The sequence below is a fragment of the Eptatretus burgeri genome, chromosome 12, assembly GCF_056783735.1.
Source record: "Eptatretus burgeri isolate ZD-2024b chromosome 12, Ebu_testis_v1, whole genome shotgun sequence".
Taxonomy (NCBI): domain Eukaryota; kingdom Metazoa; phylum Chordata; class Myxini; order Myxiniformes; family Myxinidae; genus Eptatretus; species Eptatretus burgeri.
The window spans coordinates 10,495,642-10,517,632 of record NC_140972.1 but is presented as its reverse complement, the minus strand read 5'-3'; the positions used below and the strand labels follow the sequence as shown (position 1 = coordinate 10,517,632).

General features: G+C 46.3%; 1 protein-coding gene across 2 annotated transcripts in view; it reads right to left on the bottom strand.

Annotated features, from left to right (window-relative positions):
- The window catches only part of DYM (dymeclin), a 74,008-nt gene that overhangs the window by 38,182 nt on the left and 13,835 nt on the right, over window positions 1-21,991 (bottom strand). For both annotated transcript variants that reach the window (XM_085849466.1, XM_085849465.1), the window contains exons 7-11: window positions 20,069-20,194; window positions 17,694-17,863; window positions 7,839-8,033; window positions 5,722-5,891; window positions 2,165-2,290 (exon numbers count right to left, since the gene is read on the bottom strand). In XM_085849466.1, the coding sequence (XP_085705592.1) occupies window positions 2,165-2,290; window positions 5,722-5,891; window positions 7,839-8,033; window positions 17,694-17,863; window positions 20,069-20,194 (787 nt within the window). The remainder of the gene's footprint in view (window positions 1-2,164; window positions 2,291-5,721; window positions 5,892-7,838; window positions 8,034-17,693; window positions 17,864-20,068; window positions 20,195-21,991) is intronic.

Sequence of the window (21,991 nt, the reverse complement as noted above, 5' to 3'; positions counted from 1 at the left end):
TCTCAAGGCTGGTGGAAATGCTGCACTCATGTCGTTGCATGCAGTTCTGTGCTCTGCCTGGAACACAGGCATCATCCCAATTTACTGGAAGAGGGGCCTTGTTGTCCCTCTCTGGAAAGGGAAGGGTGATTGCCAAGACTGCAACAACTACCGAGGGGGTGACGCTGCCCTCAGTGCTGGGCAAGGTCTTTGCTCGAATTATTCTTGATAGGGTTCGCCACCACCTGCTTGAGCACTAGTGCCCAGAGCAGGCGGGCTTTACACCAAAGAGGTCAACGATTGACCTTATCCTTGCCATTCAGGTCCTCACCGAACGCAGATGAAAGTTTCGGCAGGGGCTGCTAACAACTTATGATGATCTCAGCAAACTGTTTGATTCAATGAATTGGGATACCCTATGGAGGATTCTTGGTCTTCGAGGGGTGCCATCAAAACTGAGCAATCTAATGTCTGAACTATACTCCAGTACTGAGAGTGCTGTAAGATGTGGCAACACCATCACCGACTTATTTCTAGTTGTTACTGGAGTTCGTCAGAGGTGTGTTCAAGCCCCCACACTTTTCAGCACTTGCATGGACTGGATTCTGGGGAAGATGTTGGAGAGATCAAGCTGCAGTGCATTGTTTGGGAATGTCAAGATCTCTGACCTTGATTTCACAGATGATGCAGTCATCTTTGTGGAGACTGGATATTCTTTTGGGGGCCCTTGAGGTGCTGAATGAAGAGTCAGAACCACTGGGATTATGGGTTTCCTGGGTCAAAACTAAGATCCAGGCTTTCAATGACATCTTGAATGCTGCTGTACTGTCTGTGCCTGTTTGTGGTGAGGACGTTGAGGACACGGAGAGATTCACTTACCTTGGCAGTGATGTTCATGTCTCTAGTGGCTGTGAGCCAGAGGTCAACAGAAGTCTGGGTCGGGCCTGGGGAGTCATGGATTCAAAGGATCATGGGGTGTGGTGCTGTCGGTACCTGTGCAGGATGACAAAAGTCTGGGTCTTCAGGTACTTGGTGCTTACAGTCTTGCTCTACAGATGTGAGACTTGAACTCTGACCATGGATCTGAGACAGAGACTTAATTCCATTGGTACCAGGTCTCTTTGGAGAATCCTTTACTATAGCTGGTCGGACTCTGTGTCCAACGAGCGGTTGCTGACATAGACTCAAATGAGATTTGTTACGTGCATAGTCCGTGAGCGTTAGCTGCGGCTGTATGGACATTTGGCTCATTTTCCTGACACTGATCCTGCTCACCAGATTCTCTCAGCGAGGGAGCCTCATGAGTGGAGGTGGCCAATGGGCCGACCACATTCCTTGTGGTTGTAGCAGGATGATCAACATCTCAAGCAGATAGGGATGGGCAAGACATCTGCCGAGGGGATGGCCAGACGGATGCCCCTGGAGTACCGGCGGAAATTGGACGCAGTGACGTGCTGCTCGGGCGCATGCTCTCATACCCGACCTGCCATTACAAACTGTGTGGCCGGCGGACTGCAGATCATGCAGGTAAAGTCGGCTGTAGAGCACAGAAAAGGGGCGGGATGGCCAAAAAGGCAGTGTCATCCAATGACAGCTGGGGGGCAATGGAGGGACCATCTACATGCTGGGAAGGTGGTCCGAATGATGTTGAAGGCAGTGACCATCTATGCGCAAGGCAGTTGGACCTTTGACTTCGAGAGAACATCTCTCCCCTCTCTCTTTTTCTGCCCTCATGGCATTTGCAGGAATCTCACGATGGCTGTCATCCAATGATGATTGGCACCTACTTCGGCAACACCCTGATTGATAGCCGTGAAGGTAGAGCTGCTGAACCAGCTCGGCAACGTAACTTGTACTTTCCTGCTGGCCTGAGACTTGCCCAAAGGCAGAAACGTGCCCCCCCCCAGCTTCACCCAATCACCCTGTCCTTAATATATGGACCAAAAGTCCTATAAACTATGTGAACAGAAATGGGAATATAGCATTAAATTCTAACGACTGCCCCTACCCCATAAGGTAACAATATGAATGGACGATATCTCATTGGAGTAACATATGCACAGGAGTCATGAGTCATATGGACCATTCTGTATCGAGCTATACTCATTACCCCAACTTCCCCAGTACATCCCATTAGCCCTAACAGAGAGATGTATAACAATGAACAAGTCAGGCTGTGGCTCACAACTTCATGGATGGAGGCGTTGAATGTGTCATCCTCACTGAGAATCAGCAGCACGATCAGTGACATGTACACATGCTGAGAATTATTTTCTTCCACCCAGTACAATGTCTGTGCAATGGGAAGAACCTGCAGGAAAGATGAACAGAAGAAGAAAAAAGAAAATCAACATTTTGTTTTGAACATTTTCACTTTTGAAAGGTGATTCAATCACCGACTGTTGGAGTGGCTCAATTCAATGAGAGAAACTGAAACCACAAAGAGATGCTGTACAGAACCTGGAAATGAGGACATGATCTTTCATTCACCATCAATATCAGAGATGGCAAAACTGAGCAGTGAGAAATTGAGCTAACATCAAAAGGAATTGTCCTTCACACTCATCCAATGGGATGACGTGAGGTGCTGCGGCTCAGGTTCTTCAAACCTCCTCACCTCGTTTGTACCTAAAATGAGTGCTGAGACAAGGGAGTCGATACCCACCCCTCCACCCCATGCAATACGTGCAGAGCATTCACACCTAGCATGTGCTATAGAGGTAGAGGAGAAAGATCAAGGCTCTCCTGGTAGTCCAAGAGCATTAGGGTTTAACCTGGACATTTTTGGTAACAAGCTGATTTTTTTCAGGAAAGGTCCAGGAATGTGTGTGAAATAACATACTAAAAGTCCTCATGAATCCTCCTTGAGCATTTTCCGCAATCCAAAATGGCGTCCAAAATGGCCGCCATTTCCTGTTTTTCTCATAACTTTGCAAGTAGGTTTACCTATAACACGTTTTAAATGTCTACACATATGTTTTGAAGTATAAGGAACTCAATACAATACATATCGGAAGATTTTGAAACACACAAAAACGAATAAAACCGCTTAAGTTCTTTCAGAAATCCAAAATGGCGTCTGAAATTGCTGCCGTTTCTGGTTTTACACCAAGGTACTTCAACACGCACTTTAAATGTCTTAATATATGTTTTGCGACTCAATGAAATGAATCATATACTTATTGGGAATTTTTCAAAAACACGCATTTACCAATAAAAACACTTGAGCTCATCCTGAAATTCAAAATGGCGCCCGAAATGCCCCTTTTCCTGTTGTTGTTTTCTCATAACTCTGAAACTAAGTAACCCAATAAAGCACACTAAAATGTCTTTATATATATATGTTATGGGAGTCAAGGAATCTAGATAAATTCTTATTCGCAGATTTGAAACACGCATATCTATACCAATAAAACTACTTGAACTAGTCCCAAAATCCAAAATGGCGCCAAAGATGGTTGCAATTTCCTGTTTTTCTCATGACCCTGTGACTAAGTTACCTCAATATGCACTTTAAATCTCTAAATATATTATGTCTTGAGAAATAAGGAACTCATTCAGATACTTTGAAGTACAAAGGAAACAATAAAACCGCTGAAGTTCTTTCTGAAATTCAAATGGTGCTCAAAATGTCCGCCACTTATCAACACACTGCTGTTTTAGCCTGTTTCAAGAGGCAAAGACATTCAAAACAAGATCATGCTAGAGATTCAAACCTCAAAAGTTTCAGATGAATCTTTACCTTACGCATGCACACACCTAGTTGCATCAGTCATTGTCTTCATCGTCGGATGCTGTATCTTCAATGTTGATGTCCTCTGAAGTTGGGGTAATATCATCGTCGGCATCTATAAGAGTTGGTGCTGTATTGTTGCAATTGAGACCACTGCATTTACTGCACATTGAGGTACAAAAGAGCCCAAGTTTCTTGCAGCTACATGTCATGCTTCTGCAACCATCTGGTTTACACCCACATGCCACCATGTTCAGCAAAGTGTCGGGTGCAACAGCAATGTCTGTTTCTACCGGGGTAAGAGTCCCGTCCTGAAATCGCCAGCCCCATTCTGTTGGAGATAAGGAGTTACCCATCCATTCCTGGACGGTAAGATAGGCGCGATATGAATGTTGCTTTGCTGCAGCACTAGTTGGAGGTAGACTTTCTAGCTGAAAGGATGAACTCAGGGAACTGCGACCGATTGCCCGTTTGTATGCGATGTGACGGTAGTCATCAAGAGATTCAAAACTGCTGGCTCCATAAAGCTTAAGAATGAAGCCTTCCCCAGCTTTTTCCACCTCGTCATGGGTGCTTCCACTGTTTGTGAAGGTATCCAGCAAGTCGTAGTCCCGCTTCTTGTGCACCATGTTGAAAGCTTTACGCTTGCCCTGACGATAGATCGCAGAGACCGTGTCACATCCCGTCACAGCATGAAGAAACATCAAGTGATTTCTTGTGTCCCCTATGGCATGCTGAATCTCATGAATGTTGAAGACCGTGACAGGATTACTGCGGCATAGCATGTACACATCTGTGGAAGAGGTTGCCCGAGCAACTAGCATTACCAGTAAGTCTGTGTCTGTACCAACGACAGCAACTGGCACATGTTCTGACTCTGCCAGTGCTAGTGCTGTGGAGACAATCAGGGTGTCGGCGTCTGCTTCTGCCTGGACTTTTGGAAGAACTCAAGAGGTCTTATTGGTACTTGCGTGCTTCAGCATCTCTTAAGATGTATTCTAATGAGTTCCTCATACTTCAAAACATATATGTAGACATTTAAAGTGTGTTTTGGGGAAACCTGCTTGCAAAGTTATGAGAAAAACAGAAGAGGCAGCCATTTTGGACGCCATCTTGGATTGCGGAAAACGCTCAAGGAGGATTTATGAGGACTTTTAGTATGTTATTCTAGACATATTCCTGGACCTATCCTGAAAAAATCAGCTTGTTACCAAAAATGTCCAGGTTAGGGCTTATTTTGACCTAATGCTCTTGGACTATGGATTGTATGGAATCTAAAGCTCTCGAAAATATTGGAATCTCTAGCGCCGAGGCCAAAGTACGAGGTTTGTTGCCCTAATCCATTTTGTTACCGCCTCTCCTTCAGTCTCTCTTCTCTCTTCTCTCTTCTCTCTCTCTCTCTCAGCCCTCCGGAGCTCCTCCAAGATGAACACCTTCTTCCAGTAACCCCCTCCTGGCTAAACTCTCAAAATATTGGCTTTCCCCTCCACAACCTCCACTCTTACCTCCCATTTCTGCAACTGCCTTCCGAAGAGAGTTCAATCCCAATTTTCCTTCCTGGTGTTCAAGAAGACAATGTAACCCTTGATAATCTTGTCGACCCCATTATCCCCATCCAACCCAACTCACAGTCACAAGATACCTATCCACCATCATCTTTCTCTCTTCTTGCAGGTTACAATGTTTCTTCCCTTTCACGCTCCACTCCTTTTCCTGTTCATTCATTCACCTGTTTATGTTTTCACTCTACTCCACTGTCCCTTCTCGCTCCTCCCCCCCCCCATTCCCCAAACTTCACTTCTCTCTCTTCTTTCTCAATCCAGGCCAAACTTATCACTCTGATCTTCCAACACCTGTTGCCTTCACCCAATTATGACAACCTCCCCTGCTCGGTCACCAAAAATCAACCACGAGTAGAGAACATTGATTTGAATAGAATAATTAAACAAGAACAGTGAAATCCCGAGAGCAAGGCCGCTGTACACTGTCCAAGCAGCAAATATTCGTACTAGGTTCTCGATGTCCGTGCGTGCGAGCACAAAGGTGCGCATGGAAGAGTTGTAGTGGAGGAGGAGGTACAGGAGCAGCGTTGGAGCATCATGATTCTGACTCGCACATAATGCTCCAAACAGACTGCTGAAGTTGATCTGGAAAGTGTGTCGCTCAGGTGGCACTGGACCTGTATCCACAAACAAACAAATTTTTTGGGCAATTTTTGGAGCAAACAAATAAGTGAACAATAAAATGCATTTTTTTTTTTTGTTTTGTTGCATATATGAACGTCTGACTCGTGGAGCGAATCAAAAGAGGACAGCAGGTTTAGAGATGGACAGATGGCAAAAGAAAAACAGGCATAAACTATAAGGGAACTCGGTAGAGCACATACCTCCGCCACGCAATGCCTGATCCACAAAAATACAAGGGCCCAATACATTTTTGAGATATCGTGCTATATATTGTTTTTGGCCCGATCTCTCAATGGTGAAGAATCATTTTAAAAATTAAATAATTCAAATGTACAGATCCGGATTCGGATTTTTACCAAAATTGAATCAATTCTTCCTTGTCACACACCCAAAGTGTCCACCAAGTTTCATCCGAATCCGTCAACAACTTTGAGATATCGTGCGAAATATCGTTTTTGGCCCGATCTCTCAACGGCGAAAAATCGCTAAAAATTCTAGTGGTCAGATCCAGATCCGGATCTTCACCAAAATCTAATCAGTTTATCCTCGTCACACACCCAAACCTGTCCACAGATTTTTGAGATATCCTGCACACAGACAAACAAACAGAAAGAAAGGGGTGAAAACAGTACCTCCTTCACCTTCGGTGGCGGAGGTAATCAAATCAAGATGCAACGAGAAAGCATCTCAAAATGCAAAGCCCGTCCGTTTTTTACTTGAACTTAACTCGACGAAAACAAGTTCAAAAAAAAATTTTAAAAAGTAAAATTTATCAATGCGTGTTCTCCATATTCTCAAAATTTATCTTGCAAATCACCGTCTCTTGTTGCACAGGCAGACAGGCTAATGAGCACAATATTCCAAGACTATATGATTATAGGCAGGAAAAAAACCCCCTAAAAAACTCCAACATATGGATGGCCATTGAAACCACCAAACAAACATCAACATATTAAATAATAATTAACTATAGAGGGATTTTGAACGCACAACCCCCATGCCACGCTCCCATTCATAAGTTATACACATGCTCCTTCTTTTCCCTCCCAAGCTCGTATTCTCCCTCCGCGATACCTCTAACACTTCCATTTTCTCTCCAATTCTCACATTGCACAAATCCAGCACAGCTATACATTCAACAAAGAAACAAAGCATCATGATGTGTCACGAGGAAGCCAATGAAAATGCTACATAACACAACATGCGATCTCCAGGAGTCACTCGTCTCAATGCTCTTCGTCGTTACGGATCAGCAATGGCCGTGCAATTTCCTTGCAACGAAAACTTTTGAAAAACATTGTCTTAAGTAATTAATGGATTTGACATCCTGTAAAGTGACAATATGCACACACAGTTACATTGAGAAAAACAATAACATAACACTGCAATAAAATATGGGATCTCACAGAAGAGATTGGTCAATAATCATGAGGAAACTGGGGCTCACGCAAAGGGAGGAGATAACCGGGACATCAACTCCAATCCAAAAGCCAAAAACTGGATTTGAAGCGTTTCTCTAAAAGCAAGTCACTCAAAATGGGACATGAGGATCGCTATTTTAGGGGCCGAATATACCTCCACATCATTCAGCACCCCACTCCCTCCATGAATCAGAACTTTCTGGCAAGAAGAGTCAGGAAATCTGGGTTGTATATGGACAACAGTCATCAAACTGTCGGAGGTGGGAAGGACTTTGCAAATATCTCGGAGCTGCGACGCGCGTCTTTCTTTTTCAAGTAGCGACTGGTGGACACCAGGTCCAGGTGGGTGATCCTTTTATGACCAGTTTGCTCACAATCACAAGGTACCGCTCCCCAATCATCCTTCGCACGCTCACAAATTTGAATTGTTTCGCTTTATGCAAATTTTAGTACGAAAGAAAGAAAAATCGACACCCAGCTTTGTCTTTAGTTGGAAGACATACCACCTGCCAATCGAACCTTGTGTGTTGGTGCAGTTGACAATGGCAGCACGATAAGGGTTCACCACGTCTTCGGTCTCGCCGAGGTTTGTAAGCCCGAGCAGGAGCAGCAGACTCTGATTGGCAAGCGGCACGTCACCTCCAGGGTGCACGGACGAAGCATCCTGATGGTTTGCGGTACCCGCGCCAAGCGTCAAAACAGTCCACAGACCCGCTGGGAATAATCAAGTAAAATAAAGCGATTAAGAACAGGCCTCCAATTTCCTTACAAGTACAATTCACCAAAAGCTCATAAATTGTATTTATTACTGATTACCCTTCGTGCTTATGTGATATAAAGGTATTTCATCGATCCAATGTGCTTACAGGGCACTAATCATTCATCTCAAACAGTCAAAACAAAAAATTATCAAGTTTACATGAAAAACAATGAAATTGTAATTATCATGTTTCGATATCAAATTGGACTGGGAAGGGGGGGGGTCACGTATCTCAGGGTACCACAGTTACATTGGAGGGTGGACAAGGCACCGTACCAGAGTCTAAAAGCAAATTTCCATTTCAAGGCCATGACCAATTGACCTAATTCCGTTAAACCATTAACTATAATTGGCTTAGTTTTAATATGCACTCCTTTTTTTTTTTTTTTTTTTTTTAAACAAATAGGCACTGAAAACAAATATCAGTGCCCACTTATACCATGAAGATGGTACAAAAGTGTTTGGGGGAATAATTGGACTGCAGTGTCATCCACCGGATGAGGAGCTAGCCTTCCACGACTTCAGCAACACTATGTATCCACTCTCTTCCCCACGCGTGTGGTTTTGTGGCTGTCGTTGGCGATATACCAACTTATCCGCATTTTGGTGGTTGCTGTTGGCTAATAATAGCTCATACACCTCACATCAAGGGTTCCACTACCCTTGTCGGCAGTACCTGAGTTGCCACAGACTGGTCCAATCCGGATGAGTGTTTTTTAGGAGACACCATCTCCTTACTGGATGGCCGTTGGCTCCCGAAGGGAGCTCATCCGCCCTTTGTCAGATGTTGTTTTTAGTCCTGACAGGGTGTCGCAGTCACCCTCCCCAATTGGAAAGCCAGTGAGGGGTGTCGGTTTAGTTGCCGACAACCTGACCATGCGGCAGGTAGCACTGGGTTACATGTTACCTGTGGCAGTCCCAAATACTGACCAGACATGAACTATTGCTTCTCGCTGAAACCCGTTCCATATCCCACAATCCCCACCTTCCCACCAAAGCTTGCTAATCGCTCCCCTTAGAGTGCAAACCTCTCATTGGTTCTCCAGTTCCTTCCTCCTGGCCTTCCCAAAGACCCCGCTAAAAGTCTCACCTACCCTCCCTCTCTTCCGAGGCTATAACACTTGCCTTTCTCCCCCCCCCCCCCCCACAAGTCTCTTTTCCCTGCCTTATCCCTTACTCTCTGGGTCTCCAGGAAACGTACCAGAGATCACCGACCTACCTGTGATAACAGCAACAGGTCTTGTGCTTTGGCCTCATCACAAGAGATTCGACAGTTTAATAAAACGGAGTGTCTCAAGTTAATGCGAGACGATGTGTTTATTTAATGCTTGGGCTTTAAACTCCTTCCGCCAGTTCAACTCATATCAATCATGTAACTCTATGCACTCTGTGTATAAAAAGAAGCATGAAGAACCATGATGCTCTCTATCACAGCACCCCATCCTTTACCCGAAAGAGGTGTCCGGGTTTTTCTGGGCTGATACACAAGGTTGCTAATCAGCACACATTATTACTTGAATATACTCTGACGCAGGAGGAACATAAGGCAGCAGGCAGGATCCAGCATGGTTATGTGCTTCATAGACCCATCAAAGCTACAGAGGAGCATGTGAGCAGATTTTAACACAAAGCACGTTCACAAGCACATCATGAGAATCGTCAACATTGTGATCACAGTGAAAAAGAAAGAAAGAGAGACAAAGAAAGAAAGAGAGACAAAGAAAGAAAGAGAGACAAAGAAAGAAAGAGAGACAAAGAAAGAAAGAGAGAAAGAGAGAAGAGGAGAGAGAAGAGGAGAGAGAAGAGGAGAGAGAAGAGGAGAGAGAAGAGGAGAGAGAAGAGGAGAGAGAAGAGGAGAGAGAAGAGGAGAGAGAAGAGGAGAGAGAAGAGGAGAGAGAAGAGGAGAGAGAAGAGGAGAGAGAAGAGGAGAGAGAAGAGGAGAGAGAAGAGGAGAGAGAAGAGGAGAGAGAAGAGGAGAGAGAAGAGGAGAGAGAAGAGGAGAGAGAAGGAGAGAGAAGAGGAGAGAGAAGAGGAGAGAGAAGAGGAGAGAGAAGAGGAGAGAGAAGAGGAGAGAGAAGGAGAGAGAAGGAGAGAGAAGGAGAGAGAAGGAGAGAGAAGGAGAGCGAGCGGGACACGCAGAGAGCGAGCGGGACACGCAGAGAGCGAGCGGGACACGCAGAGAGCGAGCGGGACACGCAGAGAGCGAGCGAGACACGCAGAGAGCGAGCGAGACACGCAGAGAGCGAGCGAGACACGCAGAGAGCGAGCGAGACACGCAGAGAGCGAGCGAGACACGCAGAGAGCGAGCGGGACACGCAGAGAGCGAGCGGGACACGCAGAGAGCGAGCGGGACACGCAGAGAGCGAGCGGGACACGCAGAGAGCGAGCGGGACACGCAGAGAGCGAGCGGGACACGCAGAGAGCGAGCGGGACACGCAGAGAGCGAGCGGGACACGCAGAGAGCGAGCGGGACACGCAGAGAGCGAGCGGGACACGCAGAGAGCGAGCGGGACACGCAGAGAGCGAGCGGGACACGCAGAGAGCGAGCGGGACACGCAGAGAGCGAGCGGGACACGCAGAGAGCGAGCGGGACACGCAGAGAGCGAGCGGGACACGCAGAGAGCGAGCGGGACACGCAGAGAGCGAGCGGGACACGCAGAGAGCGAGCGAGACACGCAGAGAGCGAGCGAGACACGCAGAGAGCGAGCGAGACACGCAGAGAGCGAGCGAGACACGCAGAGAGCGAGCGAGACACGCAGAGAGCGAGCGAGACACGCAGAGAGCGAGCGAGACACGCAGAGAGCGAGCGGGACACGCAGAGAGCGAGCGGGACACGCAGAGAGCGAGCGGGACACGCAGAGAGCGAGCGGGACACGCAGAGAGCGAGCGGGACACGCAGAGAGCGAGCGGGACACGCAGAGAGCGAGCGGGACACGCAGAGAGCGAGCGGGACACGCAGAGAGCGAGCGGGACACGCAGAGAGCGAGCGGGACACGCAGAGAGCGAGCGGGACACGCAGAGAGCGAGCGGGACACGCAGAGAGCGAGCGGGACACGCAGAGAGCGAGCGAGACACGCAGAGAGCGAGCGGGACACGCAGAGAGCGAGCGGGACACGCAGAGAGCGAGCGGGACACGCAGAGAGCGAGCGAGACACGCAGAGAGCGAGCGAGACACGCAGAGAGCGAGCGAGACACGCAGAGAGCGAGCGAGACACGCAGAGAGCGAGCGAGACACGCAGAGAGCGAGCGAGACACGCAGAGAGCGAGCGAGACACGCAGAGAGCGAGCGAGACACGCAGAGAGCGAGCGAGACACGCAGAGAGCGAGCGAGACACGCAGAGAGCGAGCGAGACACGCAGAGAGCGAGCGAGACACGCAGAGAGCGAGCGAGACACGCAGAGAGCGAGCGAGACACGCAGAGAGCGAGCGAGACACGCAGAGAGCGAGCGAGACACGCAGAGAGCGAGCGAGACACGCAGAGAGCGAGCGAGACACGCAGAGAGCGAGCGAGACACGCAGAGAGCGAGCGAGACACGCAGAGAGCGAGCGAGACACGCAGAGAGCGAGCGAGACACGCAGAGAGCGAGCGAGACACGCAGAGAGCGAGCGAGACACGCAGAGAGCGAGCGAGACACGCAGAGAGCGAGCGAGACACGCAGAGAGCGAGCGAGACACGCAGAGAGCGAGCGAGACACGCAGAGAGCGAGCGAGACACGCAGAGAGCGAGCGAGACACGCAGAGAGCGAGCGAGACACGCAGAGAGCGAGCGGGACACGCAGAGAGCGAGCGGGACACGCAGAGAGCGAGCGGGACACGCAGAGAGCGAGCGGGACACGCAGAGAGCGAGCGGGACACGCAGAGAGCGAGCGGGACACGCAGAGAGCGAGCGGGACACGCAGAGAGCGAGCGGGACACGCAGAGAGCGAGCGGGACACGCAGAGAGCGAGCGGGACACGCAGAGAGCGAGCGGGACACGCAGAGAGCGAGCGAGACACGCAGAGAGCGAGCGAGACACGCAGAGAGCGAGCGAGACACGCAGAGAGCGAGCGAGACACGCAGAGAGCGAGCGAGACACGCAGAGAGCGAGCGAGACACGCAGAGCGAGCGAGACACGCAGAGCGAGCGAGACACGCAGAGAGCGAGCGAGACACGCAGAGAGCGAGCGGGACACGCAGAGAGCGAGCGGGACACGCAGAGAGCGAGCGGGACACGCAGAGAGCGAGCGGGACACGCAGAGAGCGAGCGAGACACGCAGAGAGCGAGCGAGACACACAGAGAGCAAGCGAGACACAGAGCGAGCGAGAGCAAGAGCGAGAGTCCAGGCCTTCAGGCACAATTGGGTACAACAAGCATTTCTGCAATAGTAGTCCAGGCACCCTGTGCTGAAAAAGGTGGTAACCCAAAACAAATTACAATAGTTTTCAAACCTGTTTTTGATGATTCCTAATGTACCTGGGACTATCCTATTAAAAAAAAAAAAATCTACCAAAATCTATTCAGTGGAACTTTTTTTTTTTTGAGAAAACTTACCCCCACCCGTAAAATTCAAAAATTTGAATGTCGAAAATGAAAAATAACAAAAATGTGTTTCAGTCTTATAAACAATAGTTTAATATACGACAGGAGCATCAGATATTTGCACTGGAAGTTAAAAACATAATCTCAACCTATAGAAATACTTGATATGGGTCAGAATGATACCACATTCATAAAATTGGCGGTGACCGGGCTCAGCGGGCGGCTGGCTTCAGTTCGTACCGGTAACAACATTTCACATATTGAAGTCTCGCGTTTATAAAATTTATGTAACTTTAAATAGTACATTATATAACATAGTATTACACATCAAGTACATCTGTATACACCAGGGTTAAACAATCACAATTGAAGCTGAATCTGTTGTGAAACATCGGAAGGCCACGGCCATCTAATACTCAAATTAACGCTCTGTTGGGTCTTCCTCCGAGTCTGTGTCAGCCGACAGTGAAATGTTTGCACACACCCCACGACATTCACTGCAGGCCATGGAACAATCCAATCCATTTTTTCAGCAGATACATCTCAAACTGTCGCACCCTGTTTCACAATTACACCGTATCACTTTCAGTAACTTTTGTGGTGTTGGTGTATTGTCGGTCAAAATTGGGGCCAGTTTCCCTTCACCCACTTTCCAGCCCCATTGATCTGGAGGTACTTGGTCACCATGGCCGAACCACACTTGAACCTGTTGATACACTCTGAGGCTGTGATATTTAGCTGCAGCTGATGTTGGAGGCAGACTGTACGGCTGACTGCCTTTCCTGAGAACATATTATGTACCACTGTGTTGTCAGCATACACTACTTCCAACAGCTCCTGAAGGCCTGATCCACTCATCAGGTGGCCAATGGATCCCAGGAAGCTCATTTTTGTATGGAAGCCTCCCAAACGAACAACAGTTGGTTGCAATTCAGGAAGATTCTCTACCATTATGTGTGCCTTCCACCATAACGGTTGATCAAATGTCACCACTGGGTATGCTTGGTACTGACTTGCATGGGAAGATATGAATTTTAATGTAGAATAAATGCAGGGGATATCATTTGGATCCAAATCAATCATGGGGAGAAACATGACCGACAACACACCAGGATGTTCTCCTTTGTGGATGAGCTGCATGAACCCAGACCACTGGGGTCTTGGGACTTTCAGCAGCAGCGATGACTTCCAAAGTAGATCTACATCTGCACATGGTTCTTTCGCATTTGGGTTTGTTATTGGCTGGTAAAGGAGAGACTGGAGGCTATCTCTTTCTGAGAAGAAGTGCTGAACATTTATCCGTCCAACAGAAGCAATATCACCAGATGTGACTTTCACTCTTGGAATGGTTCTTGATGATTTTGTCCCAGGTGTCACCATAGCAATAATTCCCATACCGTGGAACGTACCCTTGCCGTCAATACTTCTCACATTGTGGTCAACATTGTCAGCAGAATATTGTATAAAATTGTTTGCACTGAAGTTTTGAATCTCTGTGCCATGTGCAACTGAAGAACTTCTTTCGTACTTCTTCACTTCACTGTAAGAGCAGGAAAACCCATGGTGATATAAAGAATCCATCAAAAATTTTGATTGGAAGTGGTGGTGCATTTGAACACCCAAACCAATTTGTAATGGTGCCAGAAGGATACGAGGCCACGTTGCCTGCATGATCGCTTGTCCTATTGAAGCAATTTTGGTGCTTCGATCTTTTCCACAGAATATTGTGTTTAACAACTGCTGCAAGGATGGTGGCACGAACTCCAGTGCTGTTTCTGTTGATATTTCGGCGGCAGTGGGATAGGTGTTCCTGGTCTGATCAAGGTCTTTTATGTCCTGTTTTATGAACTTAGCTTCTGCTTCAATTACGTGGGTCTTCTCATCCTTTTTGTCTTGCATCGTTTGTTGATGAAAATTATGTAGGATGTTGGAAGCGGTGATGTGAAATGTTACTACATTTTGTTTGCCATTGATCTCTGTGATGGTTATTCTGTCACTGAAATGTTTTTGTTAGTTCAGATTTCATATGTGGAAAGCTGTATGGCTCTATGTCAGTATCTTGGAGATATTCTTTCATCTTGCTTTTCAAATCGTTGATGGTCACCTGCTCGTCATCATTGTTTTCAAGATACTCTACTACTGCTTGAAAAGCTTCGGATTTTTTCGAGTCCTTCGGTTTGCCACTTCCACTGATTTTCTTGCATTTTACAGCTCTCTGCTCTATGGCTTGCTGAAAAACGATTGGCACTTGTTTCCCTGTTCTAAAGTTGACACTACAAATGTTGTGATATTCTGCATCTGCAGCAGGCAGGTCTTGAACAAAAAACACCCTACCTATTACAATGTCAGCCCATTCTCCCTTGAACTCATCACATGCCTTCAGTATTTTGTTCTGGAAATCCATTGTTCTAACAGGAATAAGTTTATGTTCTGATTTCTTGCCTTTGTATACATCTGGACAACCACACAATACACAATCCTCGTCATAACTGAATGTAGTTTCTTTCGATCTAAGTGTGTGCTGAAGATGATGATCCTGTTCACCAGAAAGTTTACGTTTGTTGTGATACAGGATTGATCTCGGGTTGGTATAGTCACTTCTGCACTTCACATGGACAGACTGGCCAGCTACGACTGTTATATCTTTGCCTCTGGCTTCGCTGGCTTTCAGGATACCATCACATCCCTTTTGTGTTAATGTAACAGTTCGCTCTCCACCTGACACTGTTTTTTGGCAAATTACACAGTCATCCCCATCTTGATGTTTCACTTGAGACTTTCTGCAAAAAAAATCATCAATAAATCATTACTAAACCGATCTCACACAGTGTAAAACTTGCAGAGCTACACATTTTAAAGAATAATGGTAATGGATATTTGTATGTAGATCATATTATATCATAAATAGGAGTACATTGGCCTAGTTTGTGCTTAACATAACAATACAAGTACATCGGTATTGAGGTAAAAATCGATCCACGTTTTTGGCCGGGACAGGGTTTGCACTCGACTGAACTCTTGTTGTTTGTATAAACTGGACTAATAGTGACATTTAATATGACTATACGATTCATCCATAACATTTATAACTCATTTTGAAAGCATTTGGATGTATTTCTGTTATTTTGTATTTTCACCCGATACAATTTCTGGAATTTAAGGGGGTACGGCGAAACTGTCTCCCTAAAAATATGTTCCACTATTTTTATTTTGGTAGATTTTCAATATGAATCTCCCAGATGTATAAGGACTTGGAAAAATAATGTCCGAAAACTATTGCTATTTGTTTCGGGTATATCCACAGGGTGCCTGGACTATAGAGGAAATACCAGAAGAACAATGAAAGCAGGAATCAAGTCCATGAAACATAGATCAAAGTCAGTCAGAGGATGGTGGTTCATGGTTGACCAGGAAATACTGCAGTATTAAGGAAATGTATTGTGATGCTTTTCAAAACCCCCCAGGGTGACGCACACCAAAGCACAAAGAACCCTAGTGCAGTGATGTCATAGAATTTCGTTTAGCTAAACCAGGGAATCCGACGTTCATTATGTGGGGAAATATGTGATGTGTCCGTATCAGCGTCAGCTCCATCGTTATATATATATATATATATATATATATATACATATACATACATACATACATATACATACATACATATACACATCTCCTTCTCCCTCTCTAAAACACATCAAACACGCTTGACAAAATACTTCACACGACTCGCGCTCCCACAAAACCAACAACACCACCACAGCAAAGATCGCAAACACAAACCGGGAGAACATGGTGGTGCCGTTAGCAAGAAACCCCATGACGTAATCGGCAATGTCATTCGAAGGAGGAATCAACGAGCTGCAAACCAATTCCGGATCACAGGACACAACTAATGGGAGCCAATGGATCACATGACACAACCATTGAGTGCTGCTGGATCATGGGGGCGCACAGACTTGGTTGCCGACAGGCCACACAACTATAACAGGCTGATGAGATTGCAGCCAAGAGCAGCCTCATCTGGGAGCAACAACAAGGACATCGGAGGAGCCTGAAGTGGAAACCGGAGCCTGGAACCAAGAGAGGGGCAGTCCGAGGGACCGACAAGGAAAGTGCTCCTGAACGAGGTTGCCACCCGAGCATGCGCCTGCAGACAATCTCCTCAGCTCGATCTCCCTCATTCCCTTTGAACGCCAGAGCAATCAGCAGACGTGCCAACGTTCACTTTCAGGGTCCACTTGAAATTTCACACTTCACACTCCAACACCTGATACTTCGCACCTCTTCACACATACATTAACGCCCACCCAGCTCGGTAACACGTGAGCCAGCCGGATCACATTTTGGGTAAGGGTGGGTCTGAAAATATACCCCAATAACCTCTCCATCTGGCTATCCATCTTGCTCATCTTCCTTTTCCCCAGAATGAGTGGCACCTGTGTTATTTGTGACAAGTGACTGACCAAGGGACTTATGTGCATAGATAAGGTTTTGCTACTTGTGACCGTTTGCTCTGTAAATACAGTACGTGCCTTTGTTAAATAATAATCATCCCTTCCAAACTGTGCGGTTGTCAGTTTTCATTGATTAGACATAGCGTGCTGCAATCGGGGAGTTCGCCGAGCCGGTGCGTCATGCATAAATCGTCAGTAACCAACGTGTAAATCTACGGTAAAGCTCTCTTATCCTGGAATCCATTGCGCATTGGAAAGAACAGTTACTCATCTGGGGGGGGGGGGGAGGGGGTTAATTTGCTGGGAAGGTAAAGCGGGATTTGGACGCTGGACCCAACTGTAATTAAACATTTCAGACAGTGTCTGTGGTTCATCAACAACCCGTCGCATGGTGGAGTTATCGGTGGAGCAGCCATTTCAGGATCGCATTGGGGAAGTCGATTGCAAGAACTCCCCTTGTATTCCACCCTGAGACGAACCCATCACAATATTTCTCCAGCTTTCGGAAAGTTACATTTTTGATGACCGGTTCTTAACTGCAACATTGAGGTCAGAGCCTTAAGTTGGAGTGTTGGATGAAAACGGCTCAACATGACATCACTAAACAGTGATTGACAAAATGTGTCACCATCAGTGTCTTACTTGCCACTCCTGATGCCAGGTCATAGAGCAAGCCTCCACTTCCACCAGCACCACCGCCACTGTCCTCATGATGCAATGCAGGAGTTTTATGGACCGTAAGGCTGGGGAAATGATCCCGACGGATGAAGTTGTACAACAAGGCCTTGACCAAGCGACCAGCATGCTTAGAGCTATAAGGTGGGTGGAAGGAGGAAAATATGAAGAAATTAGGAAAATAAATACAACTCTGAAGTATACATGCAAACTGTGTGTGTGTGTGTGTGTGTGTGTGTGTGTGTGTGTGTGTGTGTGTGTGTGTGTGTGTGTGTGTGTGTGTGTGTGTGTGTGTGTGTGTGTGCACGCATATTTGTTGTTGCTGATAGTCTTTTTTTTAAGCTTCCAGTCCGGCTGTGATGGTTGTGTTTGGAGTTTTTACTCGTACAACTCTTTACTGTCCTGCAGTATCATAGACACGAGAAGTTAAGTATATTCTCGACATGTACGCGTCAGATAAACAACCATCCACACACACACACACACATACACACACACACACACACACACACACACACACACACACACACACACACACACACACACACACACACACACACACACACACACACACACACACACACACACACGTTTCTGGCTACTTCACCGTAATCAGCACGGAGCAGATATCCCAACACCAGACGAAGCTGGCCATACCTCATTGAAGGTTTAAGTCTAATATAAGCCGCTTCCCTCTTGCGGTACAAGGAACCAATAAGGGGAATTCAATGATGATCCGATGCCTATGGCATTGCAGTATGACCTACCCGGTAAGGGGTTTGTAGTAAGCGATAGCAGTTGCTTTGTGCAGCTTGCACACACTTGGAGGATCATCCTCATCACTCCGCATGCGCAAAGCGCTAAACGGGGTTAAGCAATTGGTTCACTCTGTCGACCTGTCTACAGACATCAGTCTATGATTGAACGACTATTTAATTATGTATTTTGAACACTGGAGAACACGAATGGGAAAATGAACCTGCAGTTTAGTTGTACTTTGGCTCTGAATTTGGCAAATTGTACGGAATCTCGTCCTGATCGCGAGTGCACACAGAGGAGTAATGTAATTTTTTTTTTTTTTTACGACGTCTGCCTGCCTGGCAATCAAACAAAATTTAAAATCATTCCAAACAGGAAACTTAGTGTTTTTTTTTTTAAAAGGACGTCATAAAGGATACAAACAACAGGCACCAAGAACTAATGTAGCGGGTTAAATAAGGTGGTGTAAAAGACGCTGCATCAACGGTGGTAAAACTCAAAAAAAAAATTCTACAACCTTCAAAATCTTTATTTTATTTCAACTGAAATAGTATATACTGTCCTTGAACACTGAAGAACACAAATCATGTTTTTGGCACTTTCAAAAATCTTCCGTTTAACGGTAAATGGACAAAATATAACACCATCTCGACCAATTACGTTTTCCGCTCACGTTCTCAGCGTTGGGGAATATCGTCATTCACACAAAATGGCGGCTCGTAGGAAATATAGAGATTGTGGTCGGGAACACAAAGCAACAGTTCAAACAACTCTTTCGATGTCTGCATGTGGTAAAGGTGTTCCATGAACTCTCCGGTTGTTTTTATAATTTTCCCAGCTCCATGTCCAGAGCTGTTTGTGGACCACAGACAGGATGGTCTGTGGCAGACATCTTGCTGGTCAAGATCACTGTGGCATTCGCCGGTGTAGCACATCATTCCTGGCACCACAGCGGTAAAGTAGATCGCATGCGATATATAGATCGCAATGTTATTCCCGTCGTATTTTCCCAAAATGTTTTTTTTCTAATTTTCTGTATTTATTTCAATGAAATGTAACACATCTTGTATTTAAGAAGCTGTCACATTATTTTCAGCCCCGTCGCATATGCTGCAGGTAACATGTAATCGTATTCTTCAAACAAACCTAATCCAACTTGACATCTACATCCCATTATTAATCAAGTGGTACATTTCATGCCTGGTGTTGACTTAATGGTGAGGGTGGTGGGCTTGGGATTCGATCCTGAGTTCAACCTTCCCCTTTCCTGGTGAATTAATACCAGGTGGAGTTAACTCGGCCCGTCATCCTTCCGAGATCGGCAAAATGAGTGCCAGATTGCTCGTATCTTGTAGCGGAGTAGTGACCCATCCAGGATTGTGACCAATAGCCAAGGAGACTGCTTAGGCAGCACCAACACTCTGCACAGAGTATAGTCCCAATGGATGGATGGATGGATGAATGATACATTTCACACATCAGTAATAGCAGCACATCCTTCTTACTTCCCCCTCTCAGTGTCACCTACAATGGCTACAGCTTGGAACAAATGCATTTTCCAAAACCCTCATGGAGCTTCTCACCTGCGTCCGCGTGTGAACAGGTGGTAAATCGGCCCCTCGCGCAACACCTGATGCTGCTTAAGCTGAACAGACAAGAGCACCAGCATGGCTGTGACTGCTTCCAGGTGCACCGCGTATGTGATGGTCCTGAACAATACAGCACAGGTGAGTTAAAACGCCAATAATGTTGCTACATCAAAAACTCAAGGTGCAGATAAAACATACGGAATCTCTTGGAGGCACAGGAAACAAAAGAGTCTTCATGCATTGGTCAACGTGATACGAATACAACAATTCCCTCATTTTGTAATAACTTGTCACCGAGATGGAAGTGTCTTCACAATACCTGCTCAATGTGGCCAAATTGGTGAGATTATATGATTAATATGGGCTATCATATACAGTGATCCCATAATGCTAATCATATAAATGCATTATGAAAAGAGTAGGAGAGAGAGATCGAGAACAGACTTTAATGACTCAGTCCACATGCGAGTCATTTCCATGGTTGTTCTGATTGTATCAACATTTATGGAGTAATACATTAATACATAGATATGCACCATGTAAGGTCAACATCAGTACTATTCAAATGTAATTCCAAACTTCTTCTTCTTGCGTATGGCAGCTTGGCTGCCGGGTAGCGATCATTTTGTTGGGGCTTGACTATGCCGCTGATGCAATGACCCTCTACCAGTACACTGGTACTCATTTCGCTGACCTCAGAAGGATGACAGGCCGAGTCAACCCCACCTGGTGTGAATTCAGCAGCCAACGGGACTCAAACTCAGGACCGTAGGATCCTAAGTCAGCCACCTTAACCACCAAGCCAACACCTGGCTTTCAATTCCAATGAAGCATATTTACAGGATTAGAGGAAACTGATCGAATTCAATGGACTCTCTTGTGGAAACAGAGCTTTATTCTCACCCCCCCCCCATCATCCACATCCTTCCAAATTTCCAGTTTTTCCTTCCTGAGAGTTTGCTTCTGAATCCATCTTGTCCACCCCATGCCTCCTCCCCACACCCCTCATCTGTACAAGTCTCCCTCTATTTTGTCGTTCAACGTTTCTGTTCTCTGTCTCTGTCTCTCCTCTCCCTCTCTCTGCATCCTGATCCATTCAGCATTTTCCCTCTTCCATGAGCCTTGACCTTGTACATGCAAATATATTTTTTTCTTGTTTTTTAAACAAGACCTCACATTACAACGAAAATGAAACAATAAAACTGAGGCTAACCTTATTCCTCATTTGCATTTCACTTGCCATCCACACCAGCGCTTAAGATTACAAGACTGGCTGCAGGCCCACGGCATTCTTCGTGGGCAAATAGTTTGTGGAACTTGAAAAGAATCAAGACCGAAGAATAGCACAAGAATGGAGGAAAAGGAACAACCAGCTTATCACTGTTGGCAAGGTGTAGAGGGTGGTGGTGGCAATGATCAACTCAAAAGGCCTGTCAAGGAGAGATAGGTCTGGTGGAGGTTGGGAGATTAAACAGCGCCAAGGCCACAACAGACTGTCATGGCGCCACACCGTATACAAACGTTGGTTAGTTCAGGCGACCGCGTGGAAGGCATACATTCAAGTGGAAGTGACGGTGTTCGCAAGATGGAGGCATTCTCGGTAGACATGAACAACAGACTGTCGTACCATTGGATTCTGGAGCTATTGGCATCAAGAATGCAGTTTCAGGACACAATGCTGTTTGAAGGTTGCACTGACAAACAAGGATGCTCTTGATCGGTGGCGGCACCGATACAGCGAGGAACAAGGAAGCAAAACAGCAAACGAACCAATTGCAACTGGCCTCGGTCTTTCTCCTGGTGGCAGATCTAGGCAGGTGAACCACACTTTGCTCCTTGCTACATTGTACAAGAGAGCTCTATCCCCATCCCTCATCAATTCTCTCCCCACACAGACATCACACTTTCTCTACAGCA